This window comes from Panthera uncia, assembly GCF_023721935.1.
Source record: "Panthera uncia isolate 11264 chromosome A1 unlocalized genomic scaffold, Puncia_PCG_1.0 HiC_scaffold_16, whole genome shotgun sequence".
NCBI classification, from domain to species: domain Eukaryota; kingdom Metazoa; phylum Chordata; class Mammalia; order Carnivora; family Felidae; genus Panthera; species Panthera uncia.
The window spans coordinates 47,652,228-47,673,203 of NW_026057576.1; the positions used below are offsets into that span (position 1 = coordinate 47,652,228).

The 20,976-nt window shown below is 38.7% G+C and overlaps 1 protein-coding gene across 2 annotated transcripts in view; it reads right to left on the bottom strand.

The window, feature by feature from the left end:
• Positions 1 to 495: 495 nt before the first annotated feature.
• The window catches only part of TBC1D4 (TBC1 domain family member 4), a 186,270-nt gene continuing 165,789 nt past the window's right edge, over positions 496 to 20,976 (bottom strand). For both annotated transcript variants that reach the window (XM_049647466.1, XM_049647467.1), the window contains 6 exons: positions 18,044 to 18,202; positions 15,385 to 15,629; positions 10,889 to 11,048; positions 8,195 to 8,364; positions 5,625 to 5,801; positions 496 to 3,071 (listed from right to left, as the gene is read on the bottom strand). In XM_049647466.1, the coding sequence (XP_049503423.1) occupies positions 2,838 to 3,071; positions 5,625 to 5,801; positions 8,195 to 8,364; positions 10,889 to 11,048; positions 15,385 to 15,629; positions 18,044 to 18,202 (1,145 nt within the window). In that variant the 3' untranslated portion in view covers positions 496 to 2,837. The remainder of the gene's footprint in view (positions 3,072 to 5,624; positions 5,802 to 8,194; positions 8,365 to 10,888; positions 11,049 to 15,384; positions 15,630 to 18,043; positions 18,203 to 20,976) is intronic.

Genomic DNA, 20,976 nt, shown 5'->3' on the forward strand with positions numbered 1-20,976 from the left:
TAACCAACAATGGACTTTCATAAATATTTCTATAAATTACCTTTGTTATCTGATTCTTTTTTTTTTTAATCGAGAGAGAGGGGGAGAGAGTGAGCAAGCGGGGGCGCGGAGAGAGAGAGAGAGGGAATTCTATGAGGGGCAGAGAGAGAGAGAAGCGGGGCTCACCTGAAGTGGGGCTCGTGTTCACTTCATGCAAGGCTCGTGCTCACCCAAAGCAGGGCTCATGCTCACCTGAAGTGGGCCTTGAGCTCATCCGATGCAGGGCTGGAGCTCCACCGGTGCTGGACTCGAACTCCCGAACCATGAGATCATGACCTGAGTCAAAGTCAGATGCTTAACCAACTGAGCCACCCAGGCGCCCTGTTGTCTGAAAAGAATTATCATGGAACCAATTTTAAGTAGCAATAATCCAGCCTATACAGATTTTGTAAAGAAATCTAACCAAGAGTATCATCTTTCCTACTACAAACAAAGGTAAAACCAATAAGCCAAGGAAACTGTAGCAATGTATTTATTGGAAATGAACTAGACATTACATTAATCGGATGAAGATGTAACAATACATAAAGCATAACTGGTGCAACATTTAAAAAATCACAAAAGAAAAAGAAAGTTCATTTTCGGAAAAAATACTGTATCCAAGACACCTAAATCTCTGAACACCATACATAATACAACTCATGACACTCTGAGTATCCAGAGTAAAATTAACTTTGAACTGAAAGGAAAAGTTTCTTTTCCCAATTTAAAGATTCTTTGGCTACCACCTGTATATAACACACATAAGGTAATTTCCATCACCAGACAGTAACTAGATGATATCTGTCCTATTCCTCACAGGAAAAACCTCACCTACAAATAGAGAAATTTGGGGGAATCCAAGAAACAAATCAGCTGAAAACCCCAACTTAATAGGGTACCTAGAATCAACATTTCCTAAAACTAGAAACTGCGTTAACTTTCCTAATAAGACTTTATTTTCTTTTTTAGAAAAACTGCCTGGATTAGAGGGCATGCTGATCTGTAACAGGAATCATTACATTTATACTAAGTAATGGTGTAAAGGCAGGGGGTTCAGATGTTTATCATCTGCTCTTCAAGGTTTTCCCAAACCTCGAGAGCTTCGCTCTTTCTCTACTCTATAATATACTGTAGCTTGTGTATAAAAAAAACCCCTCTGAAGAAAATTATCCTAGATAATCCACCTGTGATAAGTACTGCAAAAAGCAGTGATGATAAATATTGTTTGGAGAGGCAAAAATGCTGCATCAACTTTCAGAGGCACTATCATAGACTCATCTCAAATGAAGAACTGCAGGTGTGCTCTGAAAATTACTTTCCTTCCATATACCCAACATGCATGAATGTCCTCTTATTAAGCTGTAGCCTGAGGAAGCTGGGAGTTCAAATGCAGAATTGTAGATCTTAGAAAGGGCCTGGTGCCACTTGTCACTTCTCTCCAGTGGCTTTCAACAGTTTATTCTCAAACATTTCACAATTCCCCCAAACTGTCACATACAAGGGAAAGATGATCAAGAGATTAGATTCTGTCCGTTGGCAACAACAATAAAAAATGTGTCAATATACGGGCTCCTGGGTGGCTCAATCGGTTAAGCGGCTGACTTTGGCTCAGGTCATGATCTCGCGGTCCGTGAGTTCGAGCCCCGCGTCGGGCTCTGTGCTGACAGCTCAGAGCCTGGAGCCTGTTTCGGATTCTGTGTCTCCCTCTCTCTGACCCTCCCCCGTTCATGCTCTGTCTCTCTCTGTCTCAAAAATAAATAAATGCTAAAAAAAAAAAAAAAAATGTGTCAATACAGCATATTATCTTTAGAAAACCAATTATAATCGCATTTCCATATCTTTCACTGCAGGTAGAGAGAACTAAATTAGGAGTTCCCATTTGTGGGAAAATGCCAAATCCTTGTCACCAATTGTGGCACCAAGTAAAAGGGAGTCCATTCACAACTATAAGCAGTAATTTAAATTAAAAAAGTAGAAAGTTGATCTAGACAATTTAGGTCCTAAATTAAATTTTGGAAGCCTGATATTTTTAGTTTGAGTAATAATGCTGGTCTAATTTGCTAGAAAACTAGCAACATTCTTTTTCACCTTGAGCTGGGTGGGTAGACTCCACTATGATGTCTTGCTTTCTCCTTAACACACATCCAAAGTAATGCCTCGCCTGACTCAAAATGCATGTAGACACAACATGCTAGTTGGCACAAAGCTGGCAGGGGAGGAAGGCCCCCACCTTCCTGAAAAATCCATAGGAGCATGATTGGCAATCAGATATACATAATGTCAGTAGATTTTAAGACAGATATACATAAAGTTACACAAATGTTTCTACCTCTCCACCACTGAGTGAAACATGCTGCTCTTTGGAGAAAAAAATACATTCATTTTTTTCAAGTATATTTCAATATACAAAGATGCTCTAAGCTTTGTTTCACTACAAAGACAAAATGATTTCACATATGTCCAAGGGGAATTTCATTTTAACTTCCCTTTGGTGGGGGTTTCATGAAGTTCTGATTTAAAAAAATTCACTAAATATACATCTACTCTTTTGATCTGAAAGCATGAACTGTTTGTGTCCATTTTATATGTATGTACATAGTCAACAACAACAACAGAAAAAACCAGTCTACATATGTACAATGGCTTAGGATTGGCGTACTCTAGTAAGACCGAGGTCCACCAGCTAGGACACGGGTGCAGCACCAGACTCAAGTGGTTCTGTCAGCTCTGGTGTCCAGCGCTGGGCCAGCAGCACACAGACTCTTCCCTTCCTCTCCGTTCTGAGAGCATGTTCTGCTGAGAGGGCACTTCTTCAGTTATGGCTTGTTTCCTGTCTTGGCTTTGTTGTTAGGGTTGCAGTTGAGGTCCCTCAGCAGAAATTCACAATTGGCGAGCGCATCGGTGGGCAGCAGCTTCCGGATCTGCTCCACTGTCTTTTGATAAGCCATTTTCTCTTGTTCCAGAGTCCGGATTAAAGACTTCATTTTGGTCTCTCTGGTCAAAAGGTTTTCCAGATTGGATTCCAAGGTCTGGATTTTAGCATGGGCTAACTGTTTGGGGGAAAGGAAAAACAATGCGAATTCTTCCAAATCAAAAATCTGAAGACTCTGGTTCCTCATCAGACCAGCATCCCGACCTTACATGTATTAACCAATCATATCATATTACTTAATGAATAAAATAGTATGTGAAACAAATACTTTGAAACCCTTCATGAAATGGATATTTTTCAATTGCTCTAAAATAAAACTGTAGTACCAACAAAATACATCTCATTTCACTGAATACACCAAAATGCAGTATTAAATCAGCATCCTACAGTGGCGGGGCCACTGGAGTGAGTGGGATCTGGATGAAGGAGAAAAAGGAGATTCCTGATGCTTCCTGGAGGTGCTAAAAGAGGCTTTTCACCCTCTGACTAGAAATATAGCGTTTTCTAAACACATACTTTGGATCCTATCAGTTTCAATTGGTGTCAGGGGTTCCCACATAACTTGGGAACCAAGACGTGATAATGATATTTAACTGTCAATGAGAAAGTCTGTGGAGCACCACCTGGGTGACTCAGTTGGTTGAGCATCCAGTTTCAGCTTAGGTAATCATCTTGTGGATCGTGAGTTCAAGCCCCATGTAGGGTTCTGTGCTGACAGCTCAGAGTCTGGAGCCTGGTTCAGATTCTGTGACTCACTCTCTCTCTGCCCCTCCCCTGCTCATGCTCTCTCTCTCTCTCTCTCTCTCTCTCTCTCTCTCTCTCTCCCCCCCCCTCAAAAATAAATAAACATCAAAAAAAGAAAAAAAGAAAAAGTCTGTAACCATTAATAAAAGTCATTATAGGGATGTCTGGGTGGCTCAGCCATTTAAGCATCTGACTCTGGATTTTGGCTCAAATCATGATCTCACTGTACGGGATGGAGCCCTGCATCAGGCTCCATACTGACAGCACAGAGCCTGCTTGGGATTCTCTTTCTCCTTCTGCCCTTCCCCCACTCGCACATGTGCACTCTCTCAAAATAAATAAACTTTTTTTTTAAAAGTCATTATAAAATGGGTCCAAACCCACTTTCCCTAATAAGGAAGTGCTCAATTAATCACCATTGAAGCATCGAGTAATAATATTTTCTTTTTTAAAGTAGACAATGTTGTCTCTTTCTTTGAATAGGCATATAATTTTCTGTAGGCAGAGGCTAATGGAAGATGAAGTGAACGAAGTCAGTGTTCCTATTCTTGGAGCAATTACTCTAGAGACTCCTCATTTAAAAAAAATTTTTATTGTTAATTTTGAGATAAAGAGAGACACACAGAGCAAGCAGAGGAAGGGCAGAAAGAGAGAGGAGGATACAGAATCTGAAGCAGGCTCCAGGCTCTGAGCTGTCAGCACAGAGTCCAACATGGGGCTCGAACCCATGAACTGCGAGATCATGACCTGAGCTGAAGTTGGATGCTTAACTGACTGCACCACCCAGACAGCCAAGAGATCCCTCATTTCTAAGGCTTTCTCTCCTAGTCATTCTTGTCAGGGGACTCACCATATAGAAACAGAGTTTTAGTGGTCTCTAGTTTGGGGACAGGTGTCATTCTGGAAAATGGGGGGTAAACAGAAACCAAGGAGCTATGAGACGCTTAAGCTCCAACTCTGAACACATTTTCCCCCACCCCTCAGAAGGTTCTCCTTCTAACCTCCCCTCCACCAATCACTCTCAAACCCTGCCCCTCAGGGCTTGGCTATACAGCACTTATCATACAAGTTACAGGTGCAGAATATTAGTTTATACTAACTTGCTTATTGCATTTGTAAATATACATTTATAAATACATATATAGTATTTTATATTCCCAAATAATTGTAAACTTGATGGCAGGGACTATGTGTTACATGTTTTCATTCAATTCTCTCGAAAATGCTTCCTTTTCTTTCCATTTCACTGAGTTTTACTCTAGACAATTTCCACTGCAAATCATTTCTGCAAATGATTTCTAGCTGATCTCCACACCTTCTCTCCCCATTCAAATGTGTCCTCATCAAGGTTTCCACACTGATCTTTTGAAAGTACAGTTCAAAAACCCTGAGAGATTTCCTTCTCAGCAGGATTAAAACCATGCTCTTCTGTTTGACACTGAAAGTTATCTACAGTTCTGCCTCCATCACATTCATCCCATCTCTCCCGCACATAAACCTTAGACCCCAAGATTACTCTGCTGCTCTGCCCCGTCTTCCTCATTCATACCAACCCCCCCATTCATTTCTCCCAGCAATCCCTCAGGTCCAGCTCAAGCCCCAAGGCCTCCAGAGCTCTCCCAATTCCCCATATTCAACCCCTCCTCCCCTGAATGTAGCCAAATATGTGCAACACCCTATAGGTATTTAACCAGATTCTGCCTAGAATTGTCATTTAATATTTTGTGAGTGTAAAATTTCTCTCCCAAGTGATTTTGAAGTTTATATGGGCATCTGTAGTCCCCAGAACACTTGGACGCAGTCTGCCACACAGACCCTCTGTCAGCAATGGTTCACTCTATGTCACATCTCTGCCATTCCTGGTATATCGTTCTGTGCATGGAGGAGGCAGTCAAGTGCTTTTTTGATCAAATCTTTATATCCTTACCTGCAACTTTTCTAGGAGGTCCATGTTTTGTCTTTTCAGTTGGTTATTGGCCCTCTCCAGCTTTTCCAAAGGTTCACTATCCTCACAGGCGTATGAGGATTCCTGAAGCTCATCCTGCAGCACGTGGTATTCCACCTCATATGCATGTAACTGTTTAGAAATGTCCATCTCAAAAACCTGCCATGAAAACACAATGGGTTCATCTGGCTTTTAGTATGGATACCAAAATACAGTCTGTGTATCTGGGGTACTTCACATAGATTTCCAAGTGCTTACTAACGAAGAATAATATGGCATATCAAAAGGAAGAAAAACAGATATGACTGTCTATATAATGACAAATGGATTATTTCTACACAACTGAAACATTCTCATAATGAGGCCAAGACGATAGAATAAGTTAATGTTTAAGGGTATTTTGCAACTAAAATATACATAATCCAGTTACTCTCCAAAAATGTAGCATACCAGATACAACATTAGTTACTGGGTAATTCTTACCTATGTGAGAGATAATCTTTGCTGATTCTTACCTCTGTTAGAGATAATCTATGCAAAATTGCATAGGGTATTTCTATAATAAAGAAACCAAAAATACTTCTAGTTACTTGTGAATGGGGTAGACAGGTCTTACACTAAATGTCTTCATCCATTTGCTAATCCTTGTAGGCTTCTATGCATCTCATATTCTACCACACAGAGAATCTTCATAATTGCATTCCCTGAGCACTGCACAGAGCTGTAGGGTTTAATCAGGGCTGCCTCTGCTCTCCCATATCGCCACCCCACAGCAAGACAGTTTGCTTAGAAGTCAGTGGATGGGTAATGGCTCCTTAGTCTAAACTTGCAAGGGAAGGGAGGCAGCAGCTGCCATTTAAGCAATGGTGTCTACACTAACACTGTGGGGAGAAAAGAAACCACAACAAACCTGATTTATTTACCCTACCATGATCAGAGATACTCAAATATTAGAATTTAAATGGGTTGTCTAGACAACCTGGTCATCCCTCTCAAACAAGTATCAGTTTTTCCCTACCTAGTGGGAAATCATGGACACAAGGGACTGTTGCACAACCATTAAAAATGATAGCATGGATCTATATTTATTGGTATGGAAAAAGAGAGGTTGTAATTTGCCCAATGTGACAGAGCTAGTAGGTGGCAGGGCACAAGAACAAGATGTCAAACTCCCTTTCTCTTGCTCTAAACCCTTTTATTGGCCATCCCAAGTGCCTCTAGGAAAGTGGTAAACTTTATCAATACTCATAAAGCATTACTGCTTTATCTACAAATCTGAAGCTTGGTCATGCCATCTGAGTAACATCAATATACAACTACCACTTAACCTAGTCCCTGTGAAGAGCCAGGACTAGATACATGGTGTGATTACTCTCCATTTGCTTCCCAGATCCAATTCTCTGCCCTCATCTATTCTGCTGGACCTGGGAGAAAGACCCTTGGGACCTGCATCTCCCTTTCACACCTCCTTTTCTGCTTGCTTCTGATTGGGTATGGCCCAGGAGAGCAGCTACAGGAAATCAGAAAGAGGAGGAGAGGTTGTATTTCTTCCTTGCTGCTTCCTTGCCTGGCTCACCAAAAGTACAAAAGCTCCAGAAACTCCTCCTGCATAGTTCCAGCACTCACTGGGCCTAAAAACACTATCAGATCCTTCCTCTGCCCCCTCAACACCAGAATATCAACAGCTTCCCTCTGTCACTAGCTCCTGAGCACCTGGACAGCCATACTTGGTTCTCTTAACCCTGCCTAAACCTCTGTAAGTTGGTAGCTTTGTTTGAATCATTAAAGACCATTTCCTGCAAGGGACCCTAATTAATACATGAAGTCTCATTTAAGCTTCGTAAAACCTCTCAGATCAGTATTGACCTATTTGAGAAGAATACTAGGGTTCAGAAGATTAGGGAGATGTGTACAAGCCTACCAACTAATAAAAAAGCTAGAGGCTGACGTAAGTCCAATACTAATTCCAAAGCCTAGGCTCTTGCCACATGTACTCCTTATACATCTTACTTTTTTTTTTTTTCGAGAAAGAAAGGGGGTGAGGGGCTGAGGAAGAGGGAGAGAAAGAATCCCAAGCAGGCCCCATGCCCAGTGCAGAGCCCTACATGGGGCTCGATCTCACGACTGCAAGATCATGACCTGAGCCAAAATCAAGAGTAGGATGCTCAACCGACTGAGCCACCCAGGCACCCCCATGTACTCCTTATATATTTAAGTAAGTCTCATTTTTATTTTATTTATTTACTTATTTATTTAGTCAGTCTTCCTAACTGTGTCAGCTCTGTCTTCAGTCTTACCATTGGTCTAAATTGAGATTCACCAAACACTTCTTATGTAGCACTGAACCACTTTTCCTGTGCATAGCCACACAGGCAGTTTCACAATGTAGAAACTTCACAATAATCTCACTTCCAAATAAAATAAATCTGATGAAATAAAAAAAAAAATCTATCAAGCAAATCTAAGTCTTTATACTAAAGCATTTTTAATATATATTTAGTAGAGAAACTGCTGAGTGATCTTATATCTTGCCTTTATCATTTTAATCATACCTGGGTAATAATTTTTTCCATTTCAGATGTATTCATATCAGGTAGCGTGGTTTTAAGAAACTCGACAATACTTTCAAAGTTCTCACATTCCATTATAAGTGTCTCCTGGCTGCTCAGCAGACTAAGCGCAACCTTAAATATAACTTCAGTTCCCTGAAGAAAAATAATATCTAAAAAAAAAGACATACGATTTTCATGATCAAAATTATGCATCCACTATTGTAAAAAGTACACTCTTTGTGTTAATGCATTTTTGTGTTTCTTGTGGTGGTGTTGTTTTTAATGCAGTGGAATCACGGAATATTCTACAAAAGAATATGGTCAAAATCACCTAGGTTAAAAAAATATATATGACTGAAACCAACAAACAGATGTTTAACTATTCTTCTTACTTCTTTAGGAATGTCAGATAAGGCCAGAGAAAAAGGTTAATTATATATCTCTTTGTCTACGTATTTATAATTTTTATTATTTATTTTTAAATGTCTGTTTATTTTTGAGAGAGAGACAGACAAAGCATGAGCGGGGAGGGGCAGAGAGAGAGGGAGACACAGAATCTGAAGCAGGCTCCAGGCTCCAAGATGTCAGCACAGAGCCCAAGGCGGGGCTCAAACCCACGGACTGTGAGATCATGACCTAAGCTGAAGTTGGATGCTTAACCAACTGAGCCACCCAGGTGCCCCTATGTATTTATAATTTTTAGTGGCAAATTTAGTGGAGACTAGGTAAACCTAAAGATGTTTATTCAACTGATACTTCAATTTTGCTTCCCAAGACTATTACAAAAACAAATCAGCATAACCAATTAGTACTATTTAAATTCTTATTACCATAATAAAAAAGTAAATGCACCATCCACATACAATTAAACCTATATTAGAGCAGGAAATTAAAAAAAAAAAAACTTTAAAAGAAAAATCAAAAGTAATATATAACCTAAGTCAGAAGTGAAAAAGAAAAAAAAAAGAAAACCTACCCTAACTTTGAACTCTGCTTCCTAACAAATACAAACAGGCAATAGTTTTGAAAGTACCAGATATTTCTATATGAAAGGTTCAATCTTTGCCACTCTGGAATCAGTAATATGTAATAAGCAAGGGAGTCCTTAGAAAACAGGGAACTGTGACTTTGGCTCATGCATCTTTCCCTTTCCTGACTATGTCTATTCTCTACTAAATTCAAAGAAAAGGACTGAGCAGCTACTGCAGAGCTGACAGCATCAGTCATATTTTCATTGCAAAAAAAAAAAAAGACCTGAGGAGGTTTGTTTCTTGAGCTCTGATATCACATTCCCAAGGGTAAGTCAAAGAGAGATGCTTTCAAACATTGTTTTATCATTTTGGTTTGGTAAATTATTCTGAGAAGAAAAAATATATATAGATCCTAAGAAGAATATATATATAAAATGAATGAGAGGATTTTAAAAGACCCAAAAATAGGAACCCAACCCCTACCCAAAAACTAAACTGGAGAGAAGCAATCAAGTATTTCAATAAAGAAGAGAAATTTGGTGAACATTTGATTCTGCACATCTTCATTTTTCTCTTTTGCTGCACTTTGTCCAAAGACCATATTACACTAATGCACTGTTTAACTTTTTAAACCACAGCCCCCAATAAGAAAGAAACTATATACTGTAATCTGGTGCATGTGTACATATTACACATATATCTTCAAAACTGAAGCTTATCCAAACATTTTCCTTACCATTTGATATCCTCTGATATTTTCGTTGTATTCCATTTTCACTCATTTTTTTTTTTCTAATACTGGTAATAATCTACAATTGGGCCAAATACAATTTGACAAAGAGCTCCAATTTAGCAAAGGCAAAGTTACAAATATCACCATGGATACAAGATAAGCAGAATGTAAAAATTGTAGGAGCTCTTTCTGGGGTCACAGAGGTCCTAAACATCTTTAAGAACAAACCTCTAATAAAGAGTTGTTTTTATTTATTTTTTATTTGTTTGCTTTTTAAATAATGGATTAGATAAACATAACTAAAGACTTTTGAATGGATTTAAGGGCCCCCAAAAGATGCATGAACCATGTCATACTCTCTTTTTATTCTTGGTGCCTAACAATGTGATGAAGCAGAAGGAACTCAGTAACTAGCCCCACGCCTTACTGGCCATGTTTAGTGCTGTTACCCTGAGCCACCCAGTCTTAGAGACTGATGCCAGCACTGCACTGGCATGGAAGGAGAGTCACTTAAGCAACAAAACAGGAATTTCAGTTACCCTATTAACAAAATCAGACTGTCATTAGAAATCACACTGATATAAGTTACGTCCGTTGACTCAACCAGAAAACATGTTTCTCTCTGTTTTGAATTAGTGTTGAAGGAGGTAATGGGGAAGTAAAAACAAAAATAAAAACTGAGCTAAGAAGCATGTGTATAAAAAAATCTGGAAAATGATACATAGTAAGTCCTTAGTTTGGATTAAAAAAAAACTTCTTCACAGGTTACTCAAATACAGGATCCAATTCTTCTTTCCCTTTAATTTCAATTTCATTTAAGACCAATATGATTTCAAACTACTCTCAGAAAAGAGCCAGGCAAATTTATTAAATTCCATAGCAATTTGCTATTCTGTATAACACACGATAAAACAATCAGGCACCACACTGGGGAGAGGGATATTCCTTGGATTAACAACATTGTACCATTTGATCATAGGCATCTCTTACCAAAAACTCTGGCTACAAATCCTAGTGGAAACTGAGAGGCAAACAATGTGAGGAACCAGGGGGCAGCATAAAGACTGGGGCTGATTTCATTTTCTTCAAGATGATTGTAGAGATCTCTGTGATAGTCATGAAGGAGCCTGGACAACTGGTACATTTGAATCTAAAGTTAATTTAGAGAAGAAAAATAAAATATTATGCATTTATCTGTGCATAAAATACACTAACTTTAATTTTATTTACCCCAATATTTAATAACAAAGTCACACATATTCAATACATGAAAGTAGTTAGTATTTTATTTTTATTATGTTAAAGTTGATATTAAAGTCCAAGTTCACTTAACTGAGGTCATAAAGCAAGTCACTGAGAGTCCATCTGAGATGACTACACAGGTTTCTCTATCATATGTTTTTTGGTATCACATACATACATGGAAATGGTTGTTTTTCCTCATGTAGGAAGGCACTGCTTTTGGAATTTAATCAGAATTGTTCTGGCTTAGGACTCTCATGGAAGGTCTATTTCAATTTCAGACCAATTCCAGAAAAGCCTCCATTCTAAAGACTCTACAGTTAGTTCAGAAGCAAAGTTTGTCTCTGTTTGCTGGGCCCAGCAGCTGAGTTACGATGGAGCTCTGGCTTCGACCCCACCAGGCAACGAGTGCTGCCAGGATGCTGCCTGGCTTAGAATGTTATGGAGGCAGAAGTTTGGGATAGGATTTCTAATATCCAAGGTATTCCAGCAGCATATTTTTTATGAAAAGGGGGATTAAAGCCAAAAGTGCTCTAGTATTAAAAGAAGAAATTATTTCATTCGGTTACTGGTTTATTATTGGTATTTTAAAAAATATTATAAAGGCAGAATTATAGCCTTTAAACTCATATGTCTGTGGTAGCTAAAGGTAAGGCAGTAGCAAATAATCAACAAATTTGTGAAGTGTTTAAATTTTTATCCACACAGTAACATCCTGAGTAGTGGTTCCTTGATCAGTTATATCCGTTTGACATTTTAGTGTGAAATGTGTATGCTATTTTATTAAGTCTAGCACAACTTCTTTCACTAGACAATATCATCAAAATGTTACCCTCAGGTAGTTAGCTTTATAAAAACGCATCAAAATAACCGATTATATTGTGAATTCAACAGTTGTTTCCAGAGCACAAAACTAAAAATCAAAGTACTATATATAAATACGGAAAATTATTTGTTTGATCTTTATCAATAACACATATCTGTGGAAACTAAGGTCCCACACAAACTAAAAAGGACAGAAAGAGCCACAGGAAGTCATAGCTATGAAACACAGAGCTTAGCTGCAGTCAAACATAAAGGTTTACAAGAATGCGATTATTATCTCAGTCATGTTGAAAAAAATCATAGATTTCCCTGAGGCCATTTATAATTTAGAAACTAGACATCCTATGTTCCATCAATAGAAGAATTAGTATTTTGGCAGCACAAAAATCAAAGAAGTCTAATTAGCAGGATAGAGAGAAAGCATATTGGCAAAAGCATTCTGTTCTTGTTCTGTTAGGACTGTGACACAGAAGCAATACTTCAATGTTATTTTTTTAAGAACCTTTTTCTTTTCTGCATTCTAAACCAGGAGATCAGAACATTTCTTCCATCAAGGTATATTTACATTAAATTTCTTCTGATAAAAGCAAATAAAAACATAATTCAATCTTCCTTTGAAGGATACTTTAATAATAAAATGCCATCTGCTAAGAATAAGTAATTCTTCAGTTCTGCCATACAGATAACATGGCAACTCTTCCAATGGAAGATTTAGAGTCCGAGGAGGGAGATGTGGAGAGAGATGAGAAAGGTAGAGAAGATGGGGAGAGGGGAGAGCAAAGACGTCAGATAAAAGACACAATGCTTTTACACTCAACACAGAAAACTGCAGCCACAGAACATAAGGAGACAAAGTTAAAAGAGACCTCAACTCCCTCATTTTGCGGATAAGGGAACCCAGGCCAAGAACCTGGAGTGTCCACGCTCACACTGTGCAGGTAACCAGAAATCCTACCAAGTGGTCCATGCCCACTGCTGTTTCCACTTCTGAAAGTTACATTGATTGGATAAAAAAACACTTTCTGCTCCCGAAGGTGGAAAAGTGTTGTACCTCACTTACAGAGCAAAAAGATCTATTCTCCTGGAATAAGGTCCCCAATCTTGCAGGTTCTACAAATGCTGCCAAAGATTGAAACATCTTCATTGTCATAATTATGGACATAAAATATTTACTGGCAATTGCAAGTCATATAAATGTGTTAATCCAATTTACATGAATTCTTATGATACCAAACTGATGATTTTTTTAAATTGAAAACAACTGCATTTCTAAATTGAGAACTACATTTATTTATTTACTTACTTATTTATTTATTAGAAAGAGCCCAAGCGGGGAAGAAGGTCAGAGACAGGGAGAGAGAAAGAGAGAAGAGGGAGAGAGAGAGAAAGGGACAGAGAGAGAGAGGGAGAGAGAGAATCCTAAGCAGGCTCCACACTAAGCACAGAGCCTGATGCTGGGCTTGTTCCCACGACCCTGGAATCATGACCTGAGTGGAAATCAGGTGGCAGAAGTTCAACTGACTGAGCCACCCAGGCACCCCCTGCATCTCTCTTTCCACTTAGGGACCTAAATCAAACACTACTCACAGGTACTTTCCATTCTTTAATATTTTTAATATTAGCTATCAAAACCTATTTCTGGAAATCAGAGCTACTTAATTTGTTACAAGGGCACCAATGCTTCCTATCCAGTATTAGATACTTTAGAAATAAAGTAACAAATAAAACATTCCATTGTCGTTATTTGACTTGTGGCATGTTAACACACCTGTGAATAGTCATCAACTAGGAATCAAGTCACTATATTTATGGATCCTGATAAAGTCCCTTTATATGAACTCACATCTGAAAACCCAATGTTAAGAGGGAAACCCTATCTCCCTAGCAAAAATTTCATCTTAAAAAAGTAAAGAAGGGGTGCTTGGCACCTGGGTGGCTCAGTCAGTTAAGCCTCCGACTTCGGCTCAGGTCATGATTTCACAGCTTGTGGATTTGAGCCCCATTTCGGGCTCTGTGCTGACAGCTCAGAGCCTGGCACCTGCTTCAGATTCTGTGTCTCCCTCTCTGCCCCTCCCCTGTTCATACTCTGTCTCTCTCTCACTCAAAAATGAATAAATAATAAAAAAAAATTTTTTAAGAAAATGAATCGCTTCCTCTCCATTGATCCTCTCAAGAAAATACCATTTACTGTAACATTCACAAGGTGAAAACCGAGTCCTTTTTTGCCTGTAGAATGGTAACTAAAATATTAAATGTAAAAACTGATCCTTAGGAACCAGGAAAAGAATATATTTTAAAAGCATTTTTTAAATATTTCACTTCTTATCTACAGCATGATATTATGACTAACAGATCTTGCCTACCTCATTTCAAAGGAGGAGAACTCTGACATTCCTCTCTTGAAAGTCTTCTTTTATATTTTTACTACTAAAAGCTTTAAATTGAAAGGTAGTGGCAGTTGGTGATATCATATCTATAGATAAAATTTAAACTGCTTGTTAGAAACCAATACACTAAGGAAAGGGGAATTTTAACTAGAAAGGAGAAATGTGTAGACAGGGAGTCCGAAATAGGTTGAAGACCGCAGTGGGAGTGAGTACCCCGCTTAAAAGGACTAAAACATCTTAATGGTGCTTCTTCAGTGCATGCTAAGAAAAGCAGACCAAAAACTACCACTGACTTTGGGCACCTTTTCCTCTAGAAGGACCTATGTGACATAAAGATAAAGGAGGAGAGACATGGTAAGTTCAAGAAGAAACATGACACAGATATGTGCCGCTGATGCACTCACAGTAAAATAAGGACATATTTTTAGATTTAAAAAAAAAAAAAAGATTTGATTCTATTCAATTGACAAGTTGAGGAAAAGCGAATAAAGAAGACTTGATTCTTTCTCTATTTCCACTTGCAGACTTAGGGGAGAGAGACTTGAGTACCCACTACCTTTCTAGAATTGCTCATTTATTCACTTCAGGAACTTTATGGAAGAGTTTTTCTGCATATAGATGTCCTACTCTTACAGGTTTAGCAAAAGTACAAATCCCACATACTAAAACGTCAAAAGAAGCCTCTACGTTTATACTAATTCCAAGACAATGGGTCCAAATTTCTTTCAGTCTTTTCTAAAATTTGTTTTACTGTTTATTTATTTTTGAGAGAAAGAGAGAGAGGGAGAGTGCGAGTGGGGGAGGGGTAAAGAGAGAAACACACACAGAATCTGAAGCAGGCTCCAGGCTCCAAGATGTCAGCACAGAGCCCGACCTGGGGTTCAAACCCACGAATCACAAGATCATGGCCTGAGCCGAAGTCAGACGCTTAACTGAGCCACCCAGGCATTCCCAAGTTTCTTTAAATCTTAACTGTAATGTAGAAGAGGGCTAATGCTACGATTTCTGGTAACAGCTTCCCATGTGCCTCACCTGCAGCGACATCATGTCAGGTCTGTACTGTTTGCGGAAGCCCTGGTCATACATGAGGAATTTCAGCATCTCAAAGGCTTGCTCTTCGCTCATGTGCAGAAGCAGGACTCCAGCCACAAAGCTGATCCCCTGACAGTAACCCACTTCTTTGTCCAGCAATGAGTAGGCTTTCAAGAGGTTAAAGAGTGAGAGCTGCCCTGCCCCAAGCTGTGCTGAAAAATAAGGGTGAGTAGGAAATGTCCTTCCTGCAGAGGAAGAGAAAAGAAATATTTTTGAGATATCCTGAGCTTTGGAGATAAAAGTGAAATTGCAATGCAGTGAGTTCCAGGAAATAAACATTCTCTTCTGAACCAGTGAGAGCTGTGTGGAATACCCATCTAACTAAAACTCTCTCTCCAGCAAGTCCTAGGTCCTACCTGCCAGACCACCACCCCATCTCTACACATACAAAAGTGAAGAAAACATTTGATGCTAAAATAGCACTTCTTTCTAGAAAACAACAATAACGAAATTCACAAACAAATCATGGACATGTCCAGGAGAGATCCCAGGAAAACAGAATACAAAATCTATTCTGGCTATAAATGAAGGCAAATTCCAAGTTCACATAAAGACTACCCTCCAAGTAAAATCAGAATTCTATCAAAGTTATCACATTATTTAAAAGGAAATCTTAGTAGCGCCTAAACAGAATTAGTCCTGTTTTTCCTGTATGTAATATGCCACTGGAGGAGCTTTTTGAGGTCATTTTGTTTTATATTCAATCTATTGTTCAGGAAATACTTCTTTTTTTCAAATATCCTTTGCTCTCTGTTTCTTAAACCACCTCCATGAGCCATACAGACCTCTTTTCTTTTTTCAAAATAGCCAAAAAGCAAGTAAAGCAAAGGGCCAAGCTGATTTCAAATAAATTCCCCTCTAAAATTCACCTCTGAGGATAAAATTACCATAGAGATACCCAACAAGCAAACAAAATCAGTTCTGGATCACTGAAAAGCTGGTACTAAACACTGAAACCCACCCATCTTCATCACCCAGGCTGTAGACACTGGCATGGGACTTTTCTTATGCCCCAAAATGAAGGGGAGATCAGTTTCCTTGCAAAGTGACTACTCATGTCAGTGAGAACTTATAAGAATGCCAGATTTTTAAATGTTTTCCACCACATATGCTTAAAAGTGATCTTGTTTCCCTCCTCCCCCCAGGAACTGATAAGATTAATTTCTGCAGAGCAAGGGGAACATATGAGAAAATAACAAGAACACACTGAGGAAACACAGATGGCTACAAGTAGAGTTAAATAAACAGTTTTTTAATCATCATTTTACTTTATTACTTAAATTTTTTGCTGAAGAAAACTATAAATGTACTCTCTACCCAAGACATTAATTCTAGCTTCATTTTTTTTCTGACCAGCCTTGCCTTATAATCTAATTGCATCATCTCCTTCTCTTTATTCGGATATCTTCATTAGCCCTAAATGAACCATCCCCATTTCTAGTCTGGTCATCAATTTCTCGTCACAGAACCACAGATCTGTGGGGATCCACAGGGATTGCCTAGTTCAAGGTCCTCATTTAAATGAAAGGACTGAGTCTCAGAAGCAAAATAATTTGCCTAAAACCACAGTTTAGTGGTAGAATCAGACAAGAACTGAAGTCTTCAGCTTCTCTGTAAAATTCCCCTTTACAAAAAATATTAAATCAAAAAATACTAACTGAGTTGGGTCCTTTCCCAACAAAAGCTGTTTATCATCCAAAAGGAACAGAGATCAAAACTAGGCTTTGGCCAGTGATTTTTATATGCCCTAATATAAGGGGACCCCAAATATAAGGTAACCCCTTATTTTCCCAAATGGGCTCAAGTAACATATCTGGCCACTTTAAATATGCCACCTTTCAGAGATACAGATAAAAAAGTCAAATGCCAATGCACAATATTTAATCCAATTAATCAGACATTTTTAAATAATAAAATATATATTATAAAATGATAAATTAGAGAAAAACTAGAGACAATGTAATTTTAAAAATCATACCTTTTTTTACTTTCCATTAGTTATTTGAAATACAGACTTTAAAAAGATAGCTTTATGACGCTATCACTGGAAATTCTCCCCAGTCACAAGTAGCCATTCATATAATATTAGGACAGCTCATTTTCCTTTCATCCTATAGGGATGTATTCATGATTCCACAGCATAACCACTTATTGTGCTGCTTTTTAAAGTGATATTCAAAGGCCTGTTTCAATTTTAACCTATTCTATCCTATTTTAAAACCAGTGTTGATTGAGAAAATAAATGCCTAACCCAAACAAAAGTCAGTTTTTCAAAATACAGGAATTGAAAGTCCCCGATAATATGACCTTTATAATGATTCAAATATAAGATAACACCCTTTTTCGGGGGCAAAGTCTGGGGATGAAAACTTCATTTTGTATTCAGGCATTTATGGTATTTTCAACCAGACATGAAGTCAACTTGCCCTCAAGAAAGGGGAAAGTCAGCAGCTCTGTATAATTCAATTGGTCCTCTTTAGCAACACCAAAACCAAAACAAAACACAAACTACCACAAAACCCCAAGCAAAACCCCCCAAAATACTCAGGAAAGGGACGTATCGTTTGCTTTTGTACAATAATCAATATGACAAACATACCCAAATCCACAAGAATGGCATGCTGCTGAGCAGTGAGCTGCTTTAAAAGTTCCTTATAGGAAACGTCAGGAGGCTGTTGTTTATTGGGCAATCTGTGCCTGAGACGGTATTGTAAAGCTAGGAACTGCCAAATTTCTCCTCGTCGACTTTTGGGAACACCTACGAAGATAAAAGGCAAGGTCTTGATCTCTGGAATGAAGTTGCTAAACCACTGATGAACTATGTAATGCCTGAAAACAGGCAGCTGTAAGGTCCTGTGTGCCACCCTCCCTCCCATCACACAGTATGATGTGCTGAGAGAGCATATTTTGATCCTGAAGCTGCTGATATCTTGCAAAAGATATCCTGAAGTTTAATCCTGAAGCTGCTGATATCTTGCAAAAGAAAACCCTCAAGTATCAATAATAAAGGCAATCCTGGGCGCCTGGGTGGCTCAGTGGGTTAAGCGGTTAAGCGGCTCAGGTCATGATCTCACGGTTCCTGGGTTTGAGCTCTACGTCGGGATCTGTGCTGACAGCTCAAAGCCCAGAGCCTGCTTCAGATTCTGTGTCCCTCTCTCTCTGCCCCTCCCAAGCTTGAGCTCTGTCCTTGTTTGTCTCTCAAAAATAAATAAATGTTAAAAAAAATAATAATGAAGGCAATGTTAACATCAGGTGCCCAACACTGATTGGGCACCTAATACAACATTCCATCGATGGTGCATTGCCACTCAGCATTGTACCTGTGCTCAGAAAACAACCAAATGAGGCAGGTGATTACTATTATCCCCACTTTCCAGATGGTGAAGCTGAGGAAGAAAGAAGCAAAGAACTTGCCCAAGTTCACACAGCTTGTAAGTGGAAGTTTAGGATTAGAACTCTCTAAGTCTGGCTTCAGAGGCCAAATTCTAAAACCATGAAATGTATCCCTGCCTATTCCCACCTTTTATTTGGTTTAAAGCTAGTAATAAATGCCAGTACTTATAAATTCTAAGCATTTGACATTAACAAGTAACTTCGTAAAAGAGAATTAAAAAGCATTCTTATATGGTCATACGAGAATGAAATAATAAAAAAACTGGTCAATCCAACATGAAGGCATAACTGGATTGCTACAGAACATCCTTGGAGAAGACAATATCCAGCATATATAATGAAACATTAACTCCATTATGCTTGAGAACTGAAAGGTATCACAAGCAGTTCAAAGTATACTAAAACTTTGCTTTTTATGCAAAAGAATATGAAGTAATAAGTACTGGGAGGGACAGAAGTCAATTCTGTATAGTACAGGTAATCTTACTTCACAAACTATTTTCAATTCAGGTAAACTATATCGGGAATAGGTATATGAGCTCCCAGCAGATTAAGGAAGGTTTAATGGCACTAATCTTTTTGAACTTCAGCACTATCATTTGCATAAACCAAAAGTATGATGGTCCAAAAGGTATAACTCTGGCTCACTGACATGATTTATAAGACCTTCCACAATATACCTCTAAACTACCTTCTTCAGTCCCATTACCTCCCATTCTGCACCACACACTAAGTAAAAGAAGCTTACAGTTATTTTCACACCTCCAGTTTCTTATTCCTATTGTTGCTTTATGGACTTCCAAGTTCCCCTACTTTACTGCGCAGCATATTTCTATTCATCTGTTATGGGTGAGCCTGAATGCCATTCTGCTGAAGCTCTTCCTCACATCTCCAGGAGTGATCACTCCCTTTTCACATACTATCTTGACACGCACTCAAACATCACCATATTGGATTAGCTCTATACTGCCCGTGTGCCTATCTTTCCCGCTTCCATGGTAAGCTCCTTGAGAATAGTGAGCAAACTTTCACCTCTGTATAAGGCAAACCAAGAATATACATTGCTACTTACACATCTGTAGGATGAATGAATGAATGATCACATGTAAAATCTCATTTTGGGGGTAACTTTCATTAGCCCACTAAATGAATCTCTGATAACATGAGTGGGCTGTTTTATTATCCATCCAACAATAATTTTGCAAGAAGGCAATTCACTTCAGCTAAACAAGTCATCTGTTGAACATCTAACACATAGCAAAGTATACAGACTGGCACTGAGGATACTTCCTCCCTGGGAGATGAATAAATCCATTCTCGGGAATTAGTCTCATTCATTCATTCATCCATGCATTCATTCAGTAAATAACTTATGCAAGATCCTTTTTAGGTGCTAGGTATGCAGTGGCGGGGTGAGAAAAACATTAAACAAATATATGCCTAAATACAAAATTATAATTATGATAAGCACCATTAAGGAAAAGAATCGTGAGAAAAAATAATGAAGCAAAATGAATTGATTTTGGTGGAAGAGAGGGATTTCTGAGGAAATGGTATTTGAACTGAGATCAAAAAGATAATAGGATTTTCCAAGCTGGGAGTGTGGGCATCAATCCCTTCAGGAAGGGAAACGTTTGAACACCCTCAGAAAGGCAAGGAATGGGGTGAGAAAGGAAGAGGAGGAGGAGGGGTGAAAAGAAAAGGATGATGGGAAATAGGCAGCAGGTGGAGAGGTAAGGATGAGAGGTTAGGGAAAACTGAAACATTCCATGCAAGAAACAGCCTGGGACATATACTGGGACCCAGTGTACTTCAACCTCTCTGGAACACATGATACAGGGAGGGAGGAAGCAGAACATGAGATCAGAGATGAAGGAGGCAGAGATTATGGTGGGCCCTGGGCAGAGTGCTCAGAGGTTCAAACTGTATCCTATAAGAAATGGGAAGCTGAGCACCCCTAAAAATCTTTAAAACTCATACCAAAGAATAGTGTGATCGACAACCACACACATTCTATTACCCACTATTCTGTCTCCCAAATAATGCAATCAATGAAAATATTTAGGACTTCCATATCTTCAAGGAAAAAAAAACCAATAAATGTAGCATCTTACAAAATTAATCTCAACTTCATTTAAA